General features: G+C 34.8%; 2 protein-coding genes across 2 annotated transcripts; one reads left to right on the top strand and one right to left on the bottom strand.

The window, feature by feature from the left end:
• Positions 1 to 16,123: 16,123 nt before the first annotated feature.
• Positions 16,124 to 17,386, top strand: LOC136811052 (uncharacterized). The gene is made up of 2 exons (XM_067067652.1): positions 16,124 to 16,455; positions 16,689 to 17,386. The coding sequence occupies exons 1-2, from the start codon at positions 16,368 to 16,370 to the stop codon at positions 17,384 to 17,386; spliced, it is 786 nt and encodes a 261-aa protein (XP_066923753.1). The 5' UTR covers positions 16,124 to 16,367.
• A 2,376-nt stretch (positions 17,387 to 19,762) lies between these two features.
• On the bottom strand, positions 19,763 to 21,309 carry LOC136811051 (uncharacterized). Its single transcript, XM_067067651.1, has 2 exons — positions 21,296 to 21,309; positions 19,763 to 21,137 (listed from the first exon to the last, which is right to left on the bottom strand). The coding sequence occupies exons 1-2, from the start codon at positions 21,307 to 21,309 to the stop codon at positions 19,763 to 19,765; spliced, it is 1,389 nt and encodes a 462-aa protein (XP_066923752.1).
• Positions 21,310 to 23,578: the final 2,269 nt, after the last annotated feature.

Raw genomic sequence — 23,578 nt, 5'->3', positions numbered from 1 at the left:
TGATAGACGGTGATATACCCTTCGGTAATTAATTCTTACAAAGTAAACAAGGAACGGCGCATAAGATAAGCATATTTATTTTTCTTATAAGCAACTACTTTATAAGAATCAAAGCAAAAACTCCTGATAGACGGTAATTTACCCTTCGGTAATTAGTTCTTACAAAGTAAACAAGGAAAGTCGTATAATATTATGAGGATAGTAATTCTTCCCATAAGCAACTACTTTATGAGAATCAAATAACTCTTGGTAGAATGGTATATAACCTCGAATAAACACCCCTCCTGAAAGTCTTAAAATTAAATTAAAGACGTCCAGGGCGTTTATTTGAAAAAATACGGTAGTTATTACAAAGTTAACAAGGGAGAACATGTTAAGAATATCTTTAGGCTGAAACCTAAAAAAAAAAGAGTATCCAAATTCTTTTAAAAGATGCGAACCCATCTAGCAAGGAAAGCAAAAGATTCAGTACAACCTAATAAAAAAGTACAACATAATGAGATCTTCGATAAAACCTCGACTCGAGATCTCGCATCTATGTAAACTTTATTGATTTTGTAGATATGGATTGCATTTCTTTACATTACAGTGAGATAAAGTAAAATTCTATTGGTTGTCTCTACCAAAACATGGACTAATTTATGATAAAAAAACTTCCTTTTCCTTTTCATGGTTCTACGACACAGTCATTATATTTGAATGAATTATCCAATGAAATAGAGTGGGGTTATTGAAGGTGTGATTCTCGCTCGAACTTAAATTCTGAAGAATGTTATATATTTCAGGAATATTTTGACACTGATTGTTAAAGATATTTAAAAAAATTACATGCCTTTTTTATTTTCCCCCTATAAATTAAACCAAGGCAAAATATTGAGATTTGATTTATCAAACAATAGCTAACAAATATTGTTTAAAAGTTATGAATTGTGTTCTTATAAAATGTTGCTTATAAGAAAAATAAATGTTTCTCTTTTAGGCACAATCCTATATTTGCTTTGAAAGACCGATCACCGAAAGCTAATAATCATTGGTTTGTTATGAATTGTGTTCTTATCAAGTTGATGCTTATAAGAAAAATAAATGTTTCCTTTTCAGGCACAATCCTATGTTTGCTTTGAAAGACCGATCACCGAAAGCTAATATCTATTGTTTGGAGAATTATGAATTGTGTTCTTATCAAGTTGATGCTTATAAGAAAAACAAAAATTTCCTGATTTAGCACAGTCCCCTCGTTGCTTATACAACCGATCGCCGAAAGCTAATAATCATTGGTTTAAGAGTTATGAATTGTGTTCTTTTAAAGTTGATGCTTATAAGAAAAATACATTTTTCCAGCTTAAGCACAATCCTATATTTGCTTTGAAAGAACCAAACGCCAAAAGCTAATATCTATTGGTTTAAGAGTTATGAATTGTGTTCTTATAAAGTTGATGCTTATAAGAAAAATACATTTTTTAGCTTAAGCACAATCCTATGTATGCTTTGAAAGAACCAAACGCCAAAGGCTAATATCTGTTGGTTTAAGAGTTATGAATTGTGTTCTTATAAAGTTGATGCTTATAAGAAAAATACATTTTTCTAGCTTAAGCACAATCCTATATTTGCTTTGAAAGAACCAAACGCCAAAAGCTAATATCTATTGGTTTAAGAGTTATGAATATGTTCTCTTATAAAGTCAATGCTTATAAGAAAAAAAATTTTCTAGCTTCAGCACTATCCTATGTTTGTATTAGAGAACCAAACGCCAAAAGCTAATATCTATTGGTTTAAGAGTTATGAATTGTGTTCTTATAAAGTTGATGCTTATAAGTCATTTAGCACTGTCCCCTAGTTGCTTTGATAGAACCAATCGCCGAAAGCCAATATCACTTTGATAAAAAGATATTGACTTGTTTCTTATAAAGATGATGCTTATAAGAAAAACAACAATCGCCAAATGTCTGTCATAGTCCAAGAACAATGCCATTAAATACTTTGAAAAATTAATGTTAAAATCGAGTCAGTTTTTCAGTCCAAAAGGTCGTGTTTTACATATCTGCGCAGAAATTTAATTACATATCTGCGCAGCTCAAAATTACATAGTTGCGCAAAATAATTACATATTTGCGCAGAAATTACATGTCTGCGCAAAATAATTACATATATGCGCAAAAATTACATATCTGCGCAAAAATTACATATCTGCGCATAACAACTGTTAAACAGTTTAAATCAAGTAACATTTAAATCAATTTTAGGGAGAAAACATTAGAATGTTGGTTCAGACTCTACCCAAGTATGTTTGGAGGAATAACCTTGCAGGTTCGCAAGTGCATATGGATAGCATCCAAGTTTGCAAGACTTTCAAGACATTATTTGACTTGTATGCTGCTTGTCATACTGTTTTGAATCGCGCAGAGGGAATAGACCCAGACGAAACTGACATTCTAGGTGAAGCTTGTTTGACTTAAGAATGACTTAATATTTCAATTTTTTAATATCTACAAAAAGAGACAAATTATTTAAGTTCTTCTTGTGGTAAGATATCTTTTTAATAAAGTCCTTTTGCAGTATAAAGTTGTTTCTTTCCCATCACTCTTCATGGAGTGAACTTATAGCTACGATAACAAACTTTGACTGGTACATTTGAGATTGTTACCTCTTACCTAGGCTTTCCGAATAAAAAAAAGGGATTCTATTCCTAACTTTTATTCCTATTCCTTTCATTATTCATAGAGCACGATATCAATGAATTGATGTCCTTTTACCGGGCTAAGTTCCCAAGTGAGACGGTAACACCAAAGTTACACTTACTTGAGGATCATGCCATCAACTTTATGAGAAAATGGAGATCATCCTTTGGGATATATGGCGAGCAAGGCATTGAGTCAATCCACAACATCTTCAATAAGAGCAAGCAAAACTATGTAGGAATGAAGAAAAGTACAGCTCGACTTGGATCAATGCTTAGTGATCACTATTCTCGTGTATATCCAAAATCTGTTTCATTTCGCCCTGAAATAAAGAGGAGAAAGGTATCAGAAGAATGACATGGAATAAAATAAATGTTACGTTCAAAGCCAGTCTTCACAGTTTTCTAGTTTTTGATAGTATTTTTATTTTTACTAGTTCTTTTAGTTCAATTTTTTGTTTGTGTCAATCACACATCATTAGAGTTAAGAGTTAAATCTTCCAATAATTTCTAAGTATGCCGGAAGAAGTTATATTGGATCGCCCAAAGTTACCTTCACTTTTTCCTATCTCTGATCCTGTCTTTCTCTTTTCTGACTGTCTGACTTTCTGAGACTTAGTTTCTCAATCTGACTAAGTTTTCATACTGTATCATATTTTAACCAATCACATCAACGCACCGTGCAGGGTTCAAACCATCAAAGAAAGACCTTCTGATTCGGAAACCAACGTCTTATCCGTTTTGAGCCATCGACGCACAGCAAAATCACGCAATTCATAACATATTATACCGAACTGGCAATTCTCTATAAATAGGTGGAACCCTCAACCCTACCGGTGCCCCTAAAAGGGCTGCTGTGCAGCCCTATGTTTAGTCACTGGGTATGAGTGCCCCTAAGAGACTCTCGAGCCCAACGAGTCTCATTCCGGGGTGACTATCAGCAATCCGTGGATAAGAATGAAGGTAAAATGAAAGTGTAAAAAATGAAGGTAACTTTGCGCGATCCAATATAACTCACTCCAAGTATGTCAGAGGTATTCAATTATGATAATAACACTGAAAATTTGAAGGAGAAAACACGCGCTCTTCATGTCTCTTTAGTATGTCTATTACCGTCAATTACTGAACGACATGCTATTGGCGATATTGGCGCTGATGTAATGAAAAACTTCATGATTCAACTAATAAGGGGTTTGACTACTAAATTAGTATTTCAGTTCATATATGCAAATTGGATTTTTTGGATACTTTCACAATACTTAATCTAGCTTATTCAAACACAAATATCTTTTAGAATATATTGAAATATTATCCGATCTGCTTTGAAAGTGCATCATCTTTGAAGATCTATAACTCTACAGAAAAAAATGACAATAACATACAATTTTCACCTGTAGTTAGCTTTTTCTTTCGTCTTTCTGGTGCATTAAAAACCATTCCTGGGGAGCTGTCCATTAAAATGCCATCATGAAATCCATGAAGCATACTTCTACGAGACAAAACAACCTTATTTCATAAAAACTTCCATAACTTTTAATTGAATAGGTCTTTCTGACTTCTGTTTTTTGAGTCTTCAGCTCTAGAAGTTGACCTGTCGGAAACGAAAAGGTTTGTGATCATGTGAGTTCGAAAAAAAAAGGATTTTCCGCCACGAAAATTGGCAAAATAGATAAAAATTTTCGCTCTCTTGCCGCCCGAAGAAAAAAACGCGATTTAAGGCCCCATCTACACAGCACGATTATCTGTGAAAAATGGCCATAACTTTTGATGCATTAATATTTAGAAAATGTTTCCGAAAATTTTAAAACAGTTCAATTCTTTGCGGACAGTTTGAAAAAACTTCGAAACAAAAAGCTTAATTACCCATTAAAACTTAGCACTTTATATAGAAGAAGGCGATGCAACATATTATTAACGTCTTTTTAAAGTTCATAACGTCATTTTTACACCCCTGAGTCGGTGGCACGGTCAGATCCACCCTGGTGAGTAGCCCGGTGAAAAAAATGCCTAAAAACAGGCCAAATTTTGTCCCCGGTGGAAAATTGGTAACCCTGGTCAAAAAATAATCAAACATTTGAACCCGGTCAAATTTTAGAAATTGATAGTTGAGGCCCGGTCAAATATCATGCTTTAGGTCGCCCCGGTCAAAAAAGGGAAATGCTTATCGCCCCTAGCGAATATGTGTATCAAAAACGACCCATTCAATTTTTCAACAGTTTTCAGTGAAATTACATAAATAAAACCCAAACACTTTAAAGTCTAGTACATTGAATATATGTAAAATATTCTCATATAAATAATCTTAAATGTGTTCCAATAGGGTTATGTTGGTTCAAGTTTAAAAAGTAATTGCAAAATTGTAACACAAATCCATATTTATTTGACAGTTTCATTTCTTATTCAATGTATTATTTTTTTTCTAAATAAATACTTCTTAAACTTCTTACATTTTAAACAGAACAATAATTAAGAAGAAAACTAATAAAGTGAAAAAGAAATGATATTAACAAAGAAAAATAAATTTGTGTTGCAATTTTGGGATTACTTTTTAAACTTGAAGAGCTTTCCATCATAACTGTCATAACCCTAGGAACACATTTAAGATTGTTTATATGAGATTTTACGCATATTCAATGTACTAGACTTTAAAGCGTTTGGGTTTTATTTATGAAATTTTACTGAAAACTGTTGAAAAATTGAATGGGTCGTTTGATACTCTTAGGTTCCAAATAAACGGGGGGTTCGAATAAAAGGGGGGTTGGAAAATTTTCTAGATTTTAATAAACGGGGGGGGGGCCTAATTGCCGGGGGGGTTGGAAATTGTACTTCTGAAATCCAAAAATAAGGTAAAAATAGGCTAAAATCAGGCTATTTAGAGCAAAATAAAGGGCCTTCCTTCTCTTTGACAGCTGAAAATATTCTTAGAGATAAATAAACGGGGGGGTCCTAATAGGGTCCGGGGGGGGGGGTTGGAAAGTTTTCGAAAAATTATCAAGCGGGGGGGGCCCGTTTATTGGGAACCTAAGAGTGCACGTATTCGCTAGCAAAGATATTTTTTTGTATTTGCGATTATTTATTGAAAAAAAATAAATTTTAGTTTGTTAATTTCGACATTTTCATATATTAGTCATTGCAACCTTGGGTCCATTTGTTTCATCACCTTACATTTTTACCACCTCAATTTACATTGGTATTTTGTGTTCTTTGTGTTAAAAGTGGAAGTTTTCCAAGCTTTTCCAAGCAAAAAGAAATTCGCATTTGTTTCTACATTCTGGGTCAAAAGTGGAAGAATGTTATTGTAAATGGCGGCAATAATCGAATGCATAATTATAGAAAAGTTCGCATGTATTATGTCCGTCGCTATGATGTAATCAAAACAAAAGATGGGGCGTCAAAACCAAAACAACAAATCGAAAGTAAAGAAATAAATTTTTACAGTCAGTCAAGCGACAACAATATGGAGTGTTTTCAACGATTATCTGATTTGTCCACAATAAATAATGAAGATGCTGAAAACCTTGGAATTCGTATCAATGTTCCGAATTACATTGTGGAAAACTATAAACAAAAACAACAACAATCCAGCGAAAAACAACAACAAGAAAAGAAAAGAAAAACAACAAAGAGAAAAACACAAAAAGAAGAAACAAACACAGAGATGATCAAATCGATGCAAAAATCTCTAAGTAAGGCGAGTACTGTATCTAACTTTTTTCTTTACCCTTTACATGAAATATGCGGTTTTCCGAGTTTTGATCAGTGAAAAGTGGTAATATTTCGTTCTTTGGGCTTAAAATATACAATTTTTACCCTCCCCCACCATCCAAATGGCTTTTGATGTGTTCAACAACACTCTACTCGGCGGGTGCGACGCCGGGTGACGGCTAGTAGACTTCTATAAGAATATTTCCAGGGTGAGTTTGAGATAAATATTGTGATTTATATTCTTGCAAAAAAACCTGTATTTATTTTTTCTATTTTCTATTATTTATTTTCAGGCTAAAATCATTCTCGACAAGGAAATGAAAAAACCGACCAAACCGAAAGCAAAAATGTACTTCACCACCAAAACGATACGCTCCAAATTTTTCTACTATTTCTATGACGCACAAGACACAACATACAACACCTAATACACTAACACCATCCACTTCAACCCAATCAAAACCCGCTCCGTCAATCAAAAAGCCGAAAACCATCAAAGAATCTCATCCATCGACCACCGAAAGCGAAGACTCTGATTCCGCTGCTGAATCCGAAATTGAATTTGAAGAGGAACATGACCTTGGAGAGTTCAAGTCATGGAGCGACAGGTCGTTAACGCTGAACTTCATCAACTTGTATCAAGAATTCTATCCGCAATTTCATTCTGGGCGATACAAAAAAAAGCAGGTCTGGGACATGATACAAAAAAAAATTAAGTCAACAATAAAACCTGGAAATCCAGTACCCACTGCCGTCCAGTGCAAATACAAATGGCGTGCAATGAGTAAAGCATATAACAAGTAAAATATTTATATTATTTTAACTACATCTACATGTTTGTTCTTTTCTATAAGCATAACGTTTATAAGCATACACAGACACATAAAAGGGCAGACACTTGCTTAAAATATCTTTTTTACCTGCCCTACGGAAGGATCCCGCATAAGTGTATTCAGTGCAACAGTTGTTGACGAAAGTGTATGTAGATACTTTACTTCTAATATGACAACCGAAATCTTTCTCTTTAAGCGTGATCACAAACAACCGGAAGAAGTCAGGCGCCGCTAGAATAACATGTAAATACTATGAAGAATTGAACCGAATCCTTGGAACAAAACCCAATGTTGACCCTCATGACCTGGTTGGTAACGTGGATGATGATCTTAATGATTACGATGATGATGTAACCGTTCCGGAAGCTGAAGCTATTGCCGAGAAATCAGTAGTGGAACAGCCAAAGAAAAAGAGAAAGTACACCTCATCAGTCCAGACAAGTACGCAAAATTTAATGTCTTGAATGGACGATTGGGCCAAGAAAGAAGAAAAGAAAGAAGAAGAGAGAGAGAGACGCCAGGAGAATAGGTTGGAGGCACTAGCCCAAGAAAAAAATGACATTCTACGAGATATTTTAGTTGAACTGAGAAACAACAATTGATTTTAATTGCTTATTGTCTACACTAAATATTAATTTTCTTTTTTCAATAATATATCCGTTTACGTTAAGAAATATTGTATATACATAATTCACTTAAATTTCAATTAAAGTTTATTGTTAAATGAAAAAACTTGTTTATAAGGCAACTAATACTCAAAAACTAATACTCAAAATATAAATCTTCTGCTATTTTGTCACGGTATGCCTTATAGTCTTCAATCGTAGCCCCTGCCGCAACAACATGAATTCTTTTGTCATCTTCGTCTTCCTCGTCCTCCTCAATTTCAACAAAAGAATTATCCTCTTTTGAAAATATACAAAAATTATGTAGGATTGCGCATGTGTAAATGATTTTGTTGATGTTAGTGATCTTTTCCATTTCAATGTGCTTCAATCTTCAATGCTTCTTTCCCTTTAACAGACCAAACGCGCGTTCAATTACCACTCTTGTCGATGACACGACGTAGTTATAGCGCCTCTGTACACCAGTGAAACCACCCAAATCTTTATATGGTGTCAAGAGGGTTGTGGAAGGGGTAAGCGCAATCGCCTAAAATGTAGGATCCATTGGGACACATGTCAGGATTCTATTGGCTTCTTTATCGATACATGCGTGCCGTCGACTGCTCCAATAACTTTCGGCAAACCCCTCACACCAAAAGACTTCATTATTTCCTTTGCCTCGTCCTGTGTGGGCCACTTGATGAGGCCTTTCAAATTGTTGATGATGGAATTCATAACACGTTCGACGCATACTTGGGCTGACGATGTACAAATGCCAAATCTGTCAGCAAGCCGGTTTTAGTATCACAAGCAGGGATAGCATTAGAACAATTCGAGGCTTAAAATAAAAATAGTAGTCATAGCATCAAAAGATTTTACTGGTCTTTATATAAAAAAACTGTACCCCGGTGAAAATTTACCTCAAATTTTCCAACCCGGCGACTTTATTCAGTCAAAAATCTACCCTGGTGAAATCCTGTTATTTTCTTAGCCACCCCGGTGAGCTTTTAAACTATACCGGGTTATAGACCTTTTTTAAAGAGGCAGCCATATTGAATAATTATGTACTACAGCATAAAAACAATGATACAGGTCTATTGAGGGGTGTATTTTTGCAATTAAATTCTTAATCACTCTTAAGGGATTTGATTAAAAAGCAATTTATAAAGTTAATTCTTTGTCAAAAGTGTTAAAGAACCTAAAACATAACTTTTATGTTCAAATACTTAAATCAATTTTTCGACTCGTCAGAGCCCTTAAGGACCTCCTAGGTAGGTGCAACAACATATTTCTTTAAACATCAGTCAAGAATAGAGACAAATTTATTTTCCGATACTTGGAGTTTTGTGCCGTTCCAGGCAGTCTTCAGTCAGATTTTAAAAAATTACAAAAACTACATTCGCAATGTCAATCTTGAATTATACAGTATGATGTCTTCATTTGTCAAAATTGCCTCATTTCAGTCTTTGCTGTCAATCAAGGCGAGGGTGTGCTTGTTGCTCCGAGTATCGGAGAATTTGTATCATATCATGATACAACCATAGGATTTATATTTAACCTAGGTCCTCACTTCTCAATTCTTTATATTCAATCTGGTCTGTATTTCTTTTTCAGGGTAGACCATAAGGTACACACTGTTGGGCTATGCCACCTTTAGAGAGACTTGATTGGAAGCTGAGGAAAAATTATTTCTGGAAAAAGCAGGAAAACTTGGAAAAAGCTACTTTAGTGGAAAAAGCCAAGAAAATCACAATATAACAATATTATTTGAAATAAATTGTGTCTTCTCAATTTTTTTCCTAAATGCCTTAAGCCACCTTTCACCAGACTGTAAACCATTGTTTTTTAGAATAGTTCACAAACTGGTTAGAGGATACAAATTATTAAAAAATGGGGGTCTGGGGGGGGGGGGGGTTCATTGTCCATCAAGGCTTCCCTCTTTACAAGTCAATTTATCAAAGTCAATAAACCACCAATCTGTTGGGCCCAAAATATGGAGCTTAAAGAGAGAATGCAAAAATGGGGTGATTTGTTTGTTTGCCATCTAGTGTTGAGTTGCACCATTTTAAAGTCCAAAAATCAAAAATTTTCACGATATTCTGCTTACATCAGCAATTTTCTATCACATTTTAGACTTTCAAGACTTTCAACCCCACTGGTAATTTCAGAAAATTATATGTTTGATATCAATGTTTTTACCACGAGACACGAGATATATGAATTTTAAGATCTAAGAAAACGCAAAAAAAAAGTCAGCAACATTTTGCTTAAAACATTTTTGCATAAGCCAGAATATTTTCTTCCCCCACTTCTCACAAAATTTCCTGAAATCTCCCATTTGCATTAATCCCCCCATCAAGGTGAAAATATTAAGTCCCTCTTTCCATCGGGAAAATCTAGGGAAAATACTTTTAAATGATGGGAACCCTAGAAGGAAAGGAAGACTTAGATGTTACTTAATCTTAATTTTGTTTAGTTTAAACCTTTTATACTCTTTTCAATAGATGGACAAAGAAGCTATTTGGGCTGCATCCAACAAAAAATTAAACGAACTAGGACTTACAAAACAAGGCCACATCCGGGGGGGGGGGCACTGACCTTGACGACGTGCCGCTGGAGTTTCAAAAGTCGATCCTGTCAGAAATGAAATTTGACGAAAAATAGACCCTGTCAGAAGAAAAATTAGATGAAAAACCTACCCTGTCAGATTCTACCTTGAAAAACCTACCCTGTCAGATTCTACCCTGAAAAACCTACCCTGTCAGATTCTATGTTAAAAACCTACTCTTTATACACGTTTTTCGCGTTTTTCGTAAAGTATAACGTGATATCAACATTTCCAGGCTAAGAAACTACAGTATTGCATAAATATTAAACCTCAATACCTGGAAAATCGACCAAAAGAATCGACGACGAGAGTTATGAAATTACAAAGTAAAGATATCTTTAATATTATTCAAAATCATCACTCTCTACTTATGACCTTTCTAGCTTTGAAACACATTTTGTGGAAGACTTCATAGGTCATACAATATTATAGATGTACAAGAACAAATAAACGCTAAAGTTTCAAAAAACGTAATAATGAACGTAGATAAATTTCAGATATCCGTTTCCAGGATTACCGTAGGATCACATAAGATTCCGCTTCCCGCTCTAGCATTACGGGCGTTTTTCCTGGCATACCGGAAGAAAAAGTGAATTAATCCAAGCTGGCAAATCATAAAACGCAAAAAAGAAGTAATGTTTTGATTATTTTTATAATCGGCCAACTTGTTTCATTGTTTTCAACTAGTCGGAACTAACTATCATCTATTTTCAAGTGGCAAGTGGAATGTTATAGCAGGAATCGGAATCTTATGTGATCCTACGGTAAGGTTCTCAAAATCAGAACTGATGAAGTCTAGGTTTGAAAGAACTATTTTGCAAGTATAAGCTTTAAAACGACGCTTTTACAAAGAGGACGAGAGGATGTCAATGAGACTAATACAGAAGAGTCGAGAGTATTGTTCTGTTCTACAGCTGTTCTAAGTCTACAGCGGAATGTCTCAAGGATATGGGAAGAAACAAAACATAACAGTTGAAATAAAAAATCTGAATCAAAATCTGGAAACAATGTTGTTAGTACCACTATTCAGCTGAACATTTATTCTAAATAGTTCAATAGAGGTATCTTTGAAATTAGCCTCGATCCCTTTAAGAGGGCGCAATGGCGGGCATGTGGTGCGAGACAATTATCTGGCACCCAGATGGTGAAATTTTCATCCGACACGCTAAAGCTCTGAAGGTCGGGAAAATTTTCAATTGGACCGCTCCTTTAGAGCTTTAGCGTGGGCAGCCGCCAATCCGCCATCGGAGTATTAGATAAGCGAGACAACAGCAGCAAAGCGCCTGTGTTGGCCGTGCGATAAGTATTTGCAAAAAAGCGATTTGCAAAATAATTCTGCATGCAAAAACGGCAAAAACAGACCCTGTCAGACACACATCATGAAATTGCGCCCCTGTCAGATCAGGATTTTGCAATTTTAGATACCCTGTCAGTAATTCTGCAACACTGAAAAAGGTACCCTGACCAGCGGCACGTCCCCGTACCTATTTTTGCCTAAGTGCCCCCCCCCCCGGGGCCACATCATTAATCTGAAGACTTTTTGTATTCCCGATATCGATAAGTCAAGTCAAGAACTTTCTCAATCTATCAAAGATGCTGGAAAATCAAGAATGCTTAAATCAAAGTCAAAATCTAAAGCAGTTCAAATGGGTTGGTGGTACTATTGTAATAAAAAGAAGAAATACATCTCAGTAAGAGGAACTAAGGGTGGTATTAGAAAAATTACAATGTCTGAAACTGCAACAATGAGGGACCTCCTTTTAAAAGCAAAAAAACATCTTTTTTTAAAGAGGGAAGTCAGCGAAAGGACAAGCAGAGAAAATGAATTTCAACAATGGTTTGAATAATGGCGAAATAATTGAAAATACCAACCAGACTATTATTGAATACATTAATGAAAGTTTTTTACCAAAATTGAAGTTATATGTCATATCAAAACCAAAAGCGTTTCATTGATTATGTGAACAATTTGCCATCAGAATCAGAAAGTGATGAAGATTTCTGGAAACATTTTCCATCCCGATCTGCAAAGAAGACTTCATCAGAGGATGCAATGGATCAGTCTTCAGCTTCTGGTCTAACTGGGATGTCAAACTACACTAAAAATCAACCGTCATCTGGAGGTCTCATAGGAATGTCAGAAGAAGGAAATAACCTGCGAGAAAGTATTGATGCAGCTTATAAAGAATCATTGGCGATTGATGCTGCTCGTGCAAACTCTGTTTTGGGTTCAAGAGAAGAGGAAAATGAAATAACTCAAAGCAATGAAAATGATTCAAGAAAACTTTATTTGGAGAAGAGACAAAAGAGACACGAACCTTAACCTGACCCTGAGTTAATTGATGATGCATTCAGATTGGGTGTGAGGACTGAGCATGGAACAAGACGAAGATTGTTTCCTACGTCTGCCAAAACTCAACAAGTATATGATTGGGTGGGAATCATGAATGATACACCATTATTTTTCAAGCTAATGTTTCTCAGGAAAGTGATTTGGCCCGAGACACCAGCCAATCAGTTTTCCCACAAGGTATTAGAAATGGAACATGTGGACTATCCATTTCCAGAAGATATAGAAACCCAAATTATCCATTCAGTACAAGATGAAGGTCCTTCAGTTCAAGCCATTGAAGATGACGAAATTCAAGTCCTTGAAGAAGAAAAAGAAGTCTTTGATAACAAAGAAGAAGTCGAAGAAGTCCAAGGTACTGAAGAAAATAGTGGTGTTGAAGTAGCTGATGAGGATCCCAGTGTCGAAGTAATCAATATTAACGATAAAGACATTTTGTTTTTTGACATGTCTAAACTTTGTTAAATTATTTTCTGGTCTAAAAACGTTCTAAAAATCACTGGAACAGCCTATTATTGCTGGAAAAACCTGGAAAATGTTTTTTTCTTGAATTTCTCGTTCTGTACTTGACATTTTTTCTTGAAATTTCACACTGATGCAAAATTACAAAGCCCGAAATGTGATCAAGCCTGATCTTAAAAAAATGTTTTTCAGTCGAAAATGAAGGAAATATCCCAGAAAAACTTTTTTTTGCAATTTCTCGAGAATTATTCATTAGTTTCCTCTTATTATTTGCACAAAGATGCGTGTTTGCAGTGCCTAAAGTATGGCCGAGTCTGATTTTTCATTCAGTATGTTTCCATTTACTTTTATCAGATAGGTCCAATCAGCATCCAGCTTGTTCATCAAAATCAATTTCCCATATGCCAACTTTTCTGTCTGTAGACGGAAATCTGTCCAGTTGAGAGAAGGTTACCTAACGTCTGTCCCTCCAAGAAAAGGGTTTTGGGTTCAAATAACCATCTAATTCGAAGCAAGGTTTCCGTCCATTTTCACTAAACCTAGTTGCAATGCTTTTCTCATATTCAGGTATGATATCGTTGAGTCATTATTTGAGATTTATCGGGAAGACCAAGCGCTTGAAAAACAAGTTGGTAATACGTTACAAAAGTGAATCCGGAGATGGGGAAGGGGTAACAAGAGATGTTTATTCATCTTTTTATGCTGAAATTTCTAAAATGAACAGTTCTGGTATGTTTGAATCGGTACCTTCGAGTCTTCCTGAAGAAGATAGTGTGTTATTAGGAAGGATCATTTCCCATGCATTTTTGAAACTTCGAGTTTTTCTTTTCCAAATAGCTAAAGCGTTTTTTGAAATGCTTATATTCGATCAAGTTCGTGATGCAACCTTGGTTGATTCTAACCAAAACTTCTTGATGAACAACGAAAGTAAGATTTTGTTGAAATTGTTAAGAGGAAATGACATCTCTGGTCAAAATTCTTGTCAAGATCTTGCACAATCTGGTAGGATATGTCAGATCTTGCAAGTTCGTACCAAGATCTTGCCAAGAAAATCTAAGATCTTGGATAATATAGGATCTTACAAGATAATACAAGAATATTTTCCAAGAGAAAACAAGATTTCATAAGATAAGATCTTAGAAAATCTTGCAAACAACCTGCCAAGAAAACCTGAGATCTTAGATAATATAGGATCTAATATGGCTTTTACAAAAATATTTTCCAAGATTGCAAAAGGGAAAACATATTGTAAAGTACGAACTTAGAAGATCTTCTCAATCTTGATAAAATCTCTAAAATTTTGCATAATAAAGGATCGTATAACACATTCGGTTGAAGAATCGTCCCAAATTGTAGGAATTCAATCCTACTGAAATTTGACTTGGAGAATTCCAAAATTTAGAGCGTCCTAAAACATAACACTTTTAAAATTTAATTGTATGTCAAAGACGGTAGAAAACTTGTGTAGCAATCTTTAGCAAGTGTACAGAGCCTCGCAGTTAGTCATGAAATTAAAAAAAAAACTATGTTTTTCTTTTTATAAGCATAACGTTTATAAACATACTGAGACCTGGGGAATCGGTGAAAAAATAAGCATATCAGTGAGCTTTGGTCATTGGTCATAGGTTGTGTACTTTGGAAGATTTTTTTTATTCCATTTTAAATGAACCTTGGAAAAATTCAGTGAATGGATGTAAAGTTAACGAAAGATTTTAGATAATAAACAAAAATATTTATTTCAATTTTCAAGTATTTATCTTTCAGTGTCATTTTGTTTGACAGCGACTTTGTTGTGTTAGCGCATTCTTTTGTTTTGCAGTGTCATTTGTTTCATTTGTTCAGTGTCTCTTGTGCATTCTCGCTTCAGCTTTTGTTTCCCGCGTTATTTAGTATTTATAATTTTCTTTGGTCTCTAATTTTAAAGTAATTATGTACGAATTCTCAAATGACATTTTCATAGTAATATCAATTTAACTAGTTATTAATTATTGTTTGATAAAAAAGACCTGCGTTTTCTTTTTTGCACATCAGTTATGAGTATGTGTGATAAATTTTCAAGATTCAAGTCATGTTTTGATTTGGCTTCGAGTCTCATCTTGTTTCCATTGGGCCATGTTTTTGTAGTAGCATCTTTCCAGCATTCACTTTTGGCCAGCTGGTAGGTTTTTGTTTCTTGTTTTTCGTTTTTGCCTTTTTCTTTTGGTCTTCGTGTGCCTTTTATCCAGGTCTTAGGACGTTTATTTTCAACTCACATATTATTTAAGTTTAGTTTTTCTAAATTCATTATTCAAAGCATAGTATCTATTTTCATATTTTCAATCAGTTTTTCGCATGTCAATAGGTCTAGCCTAGATTCTCAATTTCATTTCAAAGAATTAGTTTTGTTACTATTTTACTTTTCAGTTTGAGCTCTTGTCAATAAATTTTCGATACATTCAATCAACTCTTGAGTTCCAAACACAGCCCTTCTCTGCGCTAAGGCTACATAACGGAGAGCGTGCTAAATTTTCACACAATTCGGTGGCAGAAGAATCAACAGATGATCATCTCAAAACATGTAATAATAACCTTTTGTTATTTATTCTTTTTTAGGACTGCTGAAACACAATTATCCAAAGCGTGACCCAATTGCAATGTGGAACGCGGCTCTTGAAGCCGTCAATCAAGTGGAAAGAGATGATAAACGAGCCAAGAGGCCAAATTTAGACGGCGATTGTGATTTGAAGACTCTAATTAATTTATTTCTCAATTTTTGTGTTTCTTATCTTGTTCTTTTTTTCAAGTGTTGATGATAAGTAGTTTACAGCGTTTGGAAAATAAAATGTCTGTATGAGCATATAAGGACAGCCATCACGAAAAAGGTAATTTTCTACCAATACGGCTTTTCATAAATTATTGCGTAATACTTGAAAGCGAGGCTAGCGATGTTCCGATTTTTAAAAATGGCGGTTTCAGTACATAAACACAAGGAAAACTGGCTGACTGACTCGAAGTATCTTGTCTGAAATTCAAACTGTTATCATCAAATCATTGCTCACAACTGTTATTTTTACAACAACTATACAACTGTTATTTTTATAACAACATATACAACTGTTATTTTTATAACAACATAAACCAAAACTCAACAATGGCTCATAGCACATTGGACATAGAGAACCAGCAGCCAGAGGATTATGAGCTGGAAACTGAAGATTTTGAAGAACTCAAAATCGTTGGTGAGTCAATTTAAATATAACTGAATCTAGACTATGCATGAGCTTCACTACTTCAGTCAGCTTACCTTCTTCTGTCTGCAAGTGCTCCTTTAGCTGAGTGCAAAGCCCCTCTTCTGGACTCTGGTCTGAATGATCTCTGATTCTGATGTTATGATCTGATTCTTTTCTCAGGGTAAGGTTTGTTTGACTGATGTACATAACCCTAACACTACTTTTCTCTCTTTTCTCTACAGATGCTGAGTCTATCAAGTTGACTGAAGTAGATATTGACGATCCACACGTTCACGTTGACATGTCAGTATTATCAAAATACAAGGTTGAACATTTAAAAAGGTGGCTGCTCTATCGTGGTGACAAACTCCACAACATCGAAACATTAAAAAGTGCTCAAGTCAGAGTTTTGGATTATTTTGAAAACAATACGCATGGCATAATTATAGATCCAACAACGGACAAAAAATGGATCAGAAAGAAAGCAGATTCGATGGGAGTGATATTGAGCCCCATTTGGAAGGTTAAAACTTTACCATCTACACCGTCTATACTTGCTGATCAAAAGCTAAACGCAGCTGAAACAAATATGGATGGATGGTCCAAATCTCTTGATGGTATGCCAAATTTTACGGTTGACAATATCAAGGCGTATAATGAAAAAATCACCAAACTATTTTGTCAAAAATCGACAGCAATCAAAAAACATTTCATTAGAGGAACACAATTTTCAGAGGAGAGGTTCATTGACTTACCCTCTACATTTTCCAAGTCAGACGAGGATTTATTTTGTGTAAAAACTATAATTGGCGCTAGCTTGAAAAAAGACTGTCGCTGGGCTGTTGTCGCTCTGTCAAAAACAGATGGGGAGATAAAAATTTTGCTAGTTGTGCCTGTGTTGCTGGAAAAGCTGGGACATGTTCACATAGCTATGCATTAATGAAAACAATTTTGAAATGGGTTATTGATCGCCGCACCATAATCCCTGAGGAGAAAGCTTGCACTTCGCAACGCTGTGCTTGGAACCAGGTCCAAATGAGGAAACATGAGGAAAATATTAATCGCATGCCACTTAGTGAACTGACATTTAAATCACCGCCATGCTTAAAGCGTAAGAGATCTGTCAATAAGGATGACAAGGAGGAGCCAGGACCATCCAAAGAATCAAAAGGGATAACTTCATCTCTGTACGAATCTCGAAAACACCCTGCTGCATGTCCACCAAATCTTGCAGTCCTCTCTAACCTATTAGGTGGAATAATCGACATTCCTGGTCCAAAACTGATTAATGCCAGCCCGGAATATTACCGCAAAACGACCTTTGGTGATGCACCATCAGGATCAATGTTGAGTTACTAGTGCCCGTTGATGCCACCTAATTTTAAGGTGTATTGTAGCACTGAACGTGAACCTGTTGACTGTGAGCCAAATTTTTACTACCCAACATTTCCTTTTAAAGAAATAAATAACAAAATGGCACGTTATGAAGAGGACATACATATTATTGAAATAAAGAAAATAACTCTTTTGGAAAATTTAAAGATCAGTGCGAGAGAGAGTGAATCAATCGAAGAGGATACCAGAGAGCAAGCCAGTAATCCCAAATGGTTCGAATATCGAAAAAATCGTTTTACAGCGTCGTTGTGCAATCGCCTTACAGGGAGAAATGCACCGAAAACCCCCAGAGGTTTGACAACTCTGGCTAAAAATTTTGTCCATCCAAAGGAAGTGAACAAAATTGTAAAACTTAAGATGGACTACGGGAAATTTTATGAACCGATAGCCATAAGACATTATGAAACTTATATGAAACTTTCTGGTTTCAAAATCAACGTCGAGGCTTCTGGCTTAGTATTGGATGAGACCAATTACATTCTAGGTGCAACACCTGATGGTAAAGTCACTTGTGATGGTGAAATGGGGATTTTGGAAGTAAAATGTTCTGACCAGTACAAAGATATTGACCCAAAAGCAATATGTGTAATTTCGCCAAACCCCATGGTGATAAAAGATAAAGACGGTATTTTCCGAATTAGTAAGGAACATTCTTACTATAACCAAGTGCAGATGCAATTGGAACTTACTTGTCAGACTTGGTGTGACTTTGTTTTATATACATCTCAAGGACTGATTATTGACAGGGTGAAATTTGATCCCCTGTACTGGGAAGTATTACAAAAAAAAATTTTAGATTTTTATTTTACATATATGTTGCCTCAAATTGTAGATTCATAGATATTATTTATTATTTTTATTTATTTTTTTACAGGTTTTTTTGTCTTTTGGGCTTGAAAGTAAAATCAAACAGTCCTAAAATCATTTTCCTTTTATGTATACATGATAAAACTTTGAGCTTTATCCTGGTGTTTTAAACAAAAGTGTTGGGATCTCTCTCTACTTCTTCTGGAAAAGGTTCTCTTTTTATATTCTGACTTTTAAAAGTAAGAAAATAGCGTAAGGTTTACTATATAAGGAGTAATCTAGTATTTTTTTTTTGTAACTTTTGCAAAACTTTGTATTTTTAATTCCACTAGGGAAGGTATTTACTTCAGGACTATTTTAGTATTTTAAGAAAGTTGACATTGAATCAAGATTCTTACTCTCCAGTTCCTCCAAGAGACTACGGTATGCTCCCATTCTAATGAAAAAACCTTTAAAAGTGAAGAAAGTCTTTCGAATTCTGTGTTATTATGTTAAAATGTTTGAGGTTTATTAGATCCATAGGGTCAAACCAAATTTATAAAACGATGAACTTTTTTTTCCTGGAAGAAGCCTTTTTGGAAAAACCAATTTGAAAGTGAAATTTTGGCAAAAATTCGATTGAAAATGGTAGCTTATTTTTAAATCATTAATTTAGACCCAGCAAGTAAAGAGAGACAACTTGAATACAAATTATAAGTAACAATATATTTCCAGGACCTCAGTTGACTGGTATAATGAGCACTAATATATACAATAATAAAAAAAATGATACATGAAAAATAACTAGTTATACAGTGGAAAAAATGTCAAAATTAAAATATAATAAATATAAACCTAGTTAAAAAATGACAGACCCTCTCATACCAAGAAATATGTCTCTCAAAGAGTGAAATAATGAAATAATTCATGTGATTTACAAGTTTAAAAAGGATAGGAAATTTGCAAAATCATTCTTTATTTACATTTCAGCATTATTTTGAGGTGATGAAAGCAGCCTTCTAGTGTTATAAGTTTTCACAGTAGATTTGCTTTTTAACATAGTAGCTTAAAATATCTCTTTCTTTTCTAAAAAAGTAATCCATATCTAAGATATAGGAAAAATTTGTAAAAATCTTTATAAACTTTTCAAAATAGGTTCTTGAAAATTACACGAAAAACCACAAACAGATATCATTTGATTCAAAGATCTCAACATGTTCACAGGGATAACCCGATCAAAGATGTGAAAACATTTTAACCTTTGAATCATTCGCTCAACATGAATTCTCTCGCTAGCAATTTGTTGAGTTCGAACCACTTCTTCTGCGTCCAACTGTTCACGTCCCTTCCAAAAAGAAGGTATAATTAAATCAACTCCAATGGGCTTTAAGTAGTCATCAATAGTAAACCCCCGGTCAGCCATTATTGCATCCCCTTTTTCCCATAGTTCTGGGTACAGTAGTCCACTTTTTATCACAATGTTCTTATCTGAAATACTCCCAGGAAATGCAGATGAAATAAACGTGAATCCTCCTCCTGGAGCAATCCCTACGAGCACTTTAACTGTTGTGTGACTTTTATAGTCAGACCACATCATTTTGTGGTTAATCAGTGAAGAGGGTACTGCCACTTTAAATTCAACACCATCAATAATAACCCTTGTTTTAGGGAATTTTTCTTTACAAGATTTTGGCATTGTGGCATCAACTTGGGCCCTCGTTGGCCAGATACAGATTGAACTGAATTGCGAATACATAAAATTTATCCACGTAATCACAGTATTGCTGACTGATCCCTCTGAGATGTCAAACAAGAAGCTCAAATGTTCAACATCAAAGTTCCTTCTAAGGCGAACAACGGTTAAAAGAAAACTTTCAAAAGCAGATAAAGTACGTGGTCTACCAGCTGCTGATAAGCCTTTGACAGCTTGGTTATTGTACAGAATAATGCTCTCTCCCATGTGGCCAGAGTTAAGTGAGAAAAACACTGATTTAAGAATCTCCACCGTTGGAAAGGCGGTATAGTGTTTACACATTTTGTCACTTCCCATAACGTGGTCAATAAACCGACGTTTCAAAGACTGACTCGATTTTAACTGTTGTTTCAATAAATTGTGTTCCTCTAAAAGTTCATGGTATTTTGCCTTCCAATCGATTGATTCTTCCATTTCTGGTTCTGGGACTGGATCCTGTTGTGGTTCAGGAAAAGCAGGAAAAGGTTCTTGGGTTTCTCTACACTTTTTTTGTGGGGATGCTCTTGAAGTTGGTGGCTTTCGCTTTTTTGAATTTGTCGTGTTTGTTGATGAGCTCGCATCTAAAGCTTCATCCTCAGTAAAATAAGGGATAACAGTCTCTTTATTTGAAAGTCTCTTCTTTGTACCTCCTGGAGGACGATAGATATCTTCTGGTCTGAAATGTTTTTCACACAGTACCGTTGTTTTGGTTACTTTGAAGTTGTCTTTTCCATTTGCACGTTTGATACGAGAGCACCAGTATTTGACTCTGTTTGCACTGTCAGGGAACGTAAAAAACGATATATTTGATGTGACTCTTTCCCCCCTTCTTCTTTAAATGTTCTATTATTACATCCATAAGCTGCACATTGTCTTCCAAGTGATTGTTTGTGTTTTCTTTTTGGTTTTTCATTAGATATCTCACTGCTTCCTTGCTTGTTGTCCGCCATTTTCGTTTGTTATGATTCCGTGGAACATCGCTAGCCTCGTTTTCAAATATTACGCAATAATTTATGAAAAGCCGTATTCTGTCGTGTAAATTTCTTTTGTTACTTACTCCCAGGTCCCTAATTAACGTTTGTCGTTTTTTTCGATTTTTATTATATATTATATTTTTATTATCATTATATAAAGGCTATATTTCCCAGTACGAATATCTTTTTGTTTACCTTTTTTTACATGTACAGGGTGTCCCTAATTAAAGTATCGAGTTTGAACATGCGATTGAGTAGAAAAGTTTGTGTGTGTTATCGCTAAAATATAAGAACGTTCTCCATCACACAGGCTTATTACAAAAGGTAGTTACAACGTATAAATTAATCGTAATGACAAAGAAAAAAGAGGGAGAGCTTAAAATACAATTTTGTGAACACGCACGAAACTGCATGGAAGAAAAGCAAAACGCAATCATGTTTTGACGTCACAATGGGAAGCTTTGATGGAGCCGAGATATGCGAGCTTATCAGACTTTACATTCTCGATAACCTTTCCAAAAGACTTGGTAAAACAAACATTGGATTGTACCGAGACGACGGACTTAGCGTTTACCGTACGAGAAGCGGCAGACTTAAAGAAAAACTTAGACAAGACATTTTCAACATTTTCAAAGAATGTGGTTTCCAAATTGAGATTGACCTTGGCCTTTTCGAAGTCGACTTTCTTGATATAGCAATGAACTTGAAAACTAACACCTACCGCCCATACAAGAAACCAAACAACAACCTAATGTACACAAACACCTCATCTAATCACCCACAACAAATTATCAAACAGTTACCAATTTCCATAAACCAAAGATTATCAAACAATTCTTCCAACAGCACTGTCTTCAACGAAAGCAAACACGAATATACCGAAGCCTTAAAACAAAGTGGCTACAAAAATCCTACATTAGAATATTCCAAAAAACCAAATCAAACAAAACGTAAACGTCGCAGAAACATCATTTGGTTTAACCCACCTTTCAACAAAGACGTATCTTCAAATATCGCCAAAATGTTCTTACAACTAATTGATAAAAATTTCTCCGAAGGCGAGAACTTGCGTAAACTATTCAACCGAAATAATGTAAAGGTCAGTTATAGCTGCACGCCGAACATGGGAAGGATAATAAAAGGTCACAACAAAAGTCTAACTTCAACCAAAAAACACCAAAACCCATGCAACTGCCGAAACAAAGATGAATGCCCACTACAAGGAGATTGTAGAAAATCTTCCGTTGTCTACAAATGTATCATCACAGCACAAAACACCCACAAAAGCTTACATCGGTTTAACTGAACGTCAAATTAAAACCAGAATCAATGAACATATTGCCAAAACTCGTAACGAAAAATACAAAAATAGCACAACACTTTCAACTTATGGGATGTATGGGACCTAATATCCGCTGGAAAAACTCCCAATTTTAAATGGTCGATCGTTAAAGAGATAAAATCATACAACAACGTGTCCAAATCTTGCAATTTATGTTTTTATGAAAAATACGAAATTTTGAATTACCCTCGTCAAAAAGAACTCCTAAACAAAAGAACTGAACTGGTTTCTAAATGCCGTCATCAAAATAAATTTTTATTAGCAAATTATAAGTCTAAAGATTGACCTTCACGCATATAGAACGTCTGTAGAGAATTTGTATTTGTATATTTTATGACCCTAGGGATTCATTTCAATTAAAATTTTTTTTTCTTACGATCAATTTTTCAACATAGCATTTGTCATTTTTCATTTGATAGCTGACAATTCGTAAAAGATGAAACTTGAAGTTCTATAATTCAAATTTTGTTTTTTCTTGTACACTATACGAAGCTCTGGTCCTGATCATCGAGCACTCTTTGATGGAATCATCTATCACTTATTGATATTTACATGAATATAAAATTTATAATTTATTTATAATGTTTTTAATTTTTTTATTCCTACTATAAATATTTTGTTATACATGTATTTACAAAATGTATATAAGAGAATAAAAGTTGTATTTTTGTAACACGACCACACTAATACCAAAGTATTGATTTCTGGAAATCCTATTAGTAATTTGGAGGAAAATCTTCTCAAGCTAGCGATTAGTGAGACTGTGGAATCCTTATGCTACTACCTGGTGCTACAACTTCCAAATGATAACACTGGCTGCTTCTTTTTTGAAAAAGGATTGTTCAAAGGATTTTATAGAAAAAAAGCCAACATATTATATTGAATGAAGTGTTTTCATGTTCA

The sequence above is a fragment of the Clytia hemisphaerica genome, unplaced genomic scaffold, assembly GCF_902728285.1.
Source record: "Clytia hemisphaerica strain Z4C2 unplaced genomic scaffold, Clytia hemisphaerica genome assembly, whole genome shotgun sequence".
Classification (NCBI taxonomy): Eukaryota; Metazoa; Cnidaria; class Hydrozoa; order Leptothecata; family Clytiidae; genus Clytia; species Clytia hemisphaerica.
Note: the sequence above shows the minus strand (reverse complement) of the source record. Positions and strands in the feature narration are given on the sequence as shown.

Excerpts from the sequence above, each read along its gene's own strand:
- LOC136811052 (XM_067067652.1), top strand. The coding sequence starts at position 16,368 with ATGGCTCATAGCACATTGGACATAGAGAACCAGCAGCCAGAGGATTAT. Across the intron at positions 16,456-16,688 it reads TGAAGAACTCAAAATCGTTG|ATGCTGAGTCTATCAAGTTG; the intron begins GTGAGTCAATTT and ends TTTTCTCTACAG.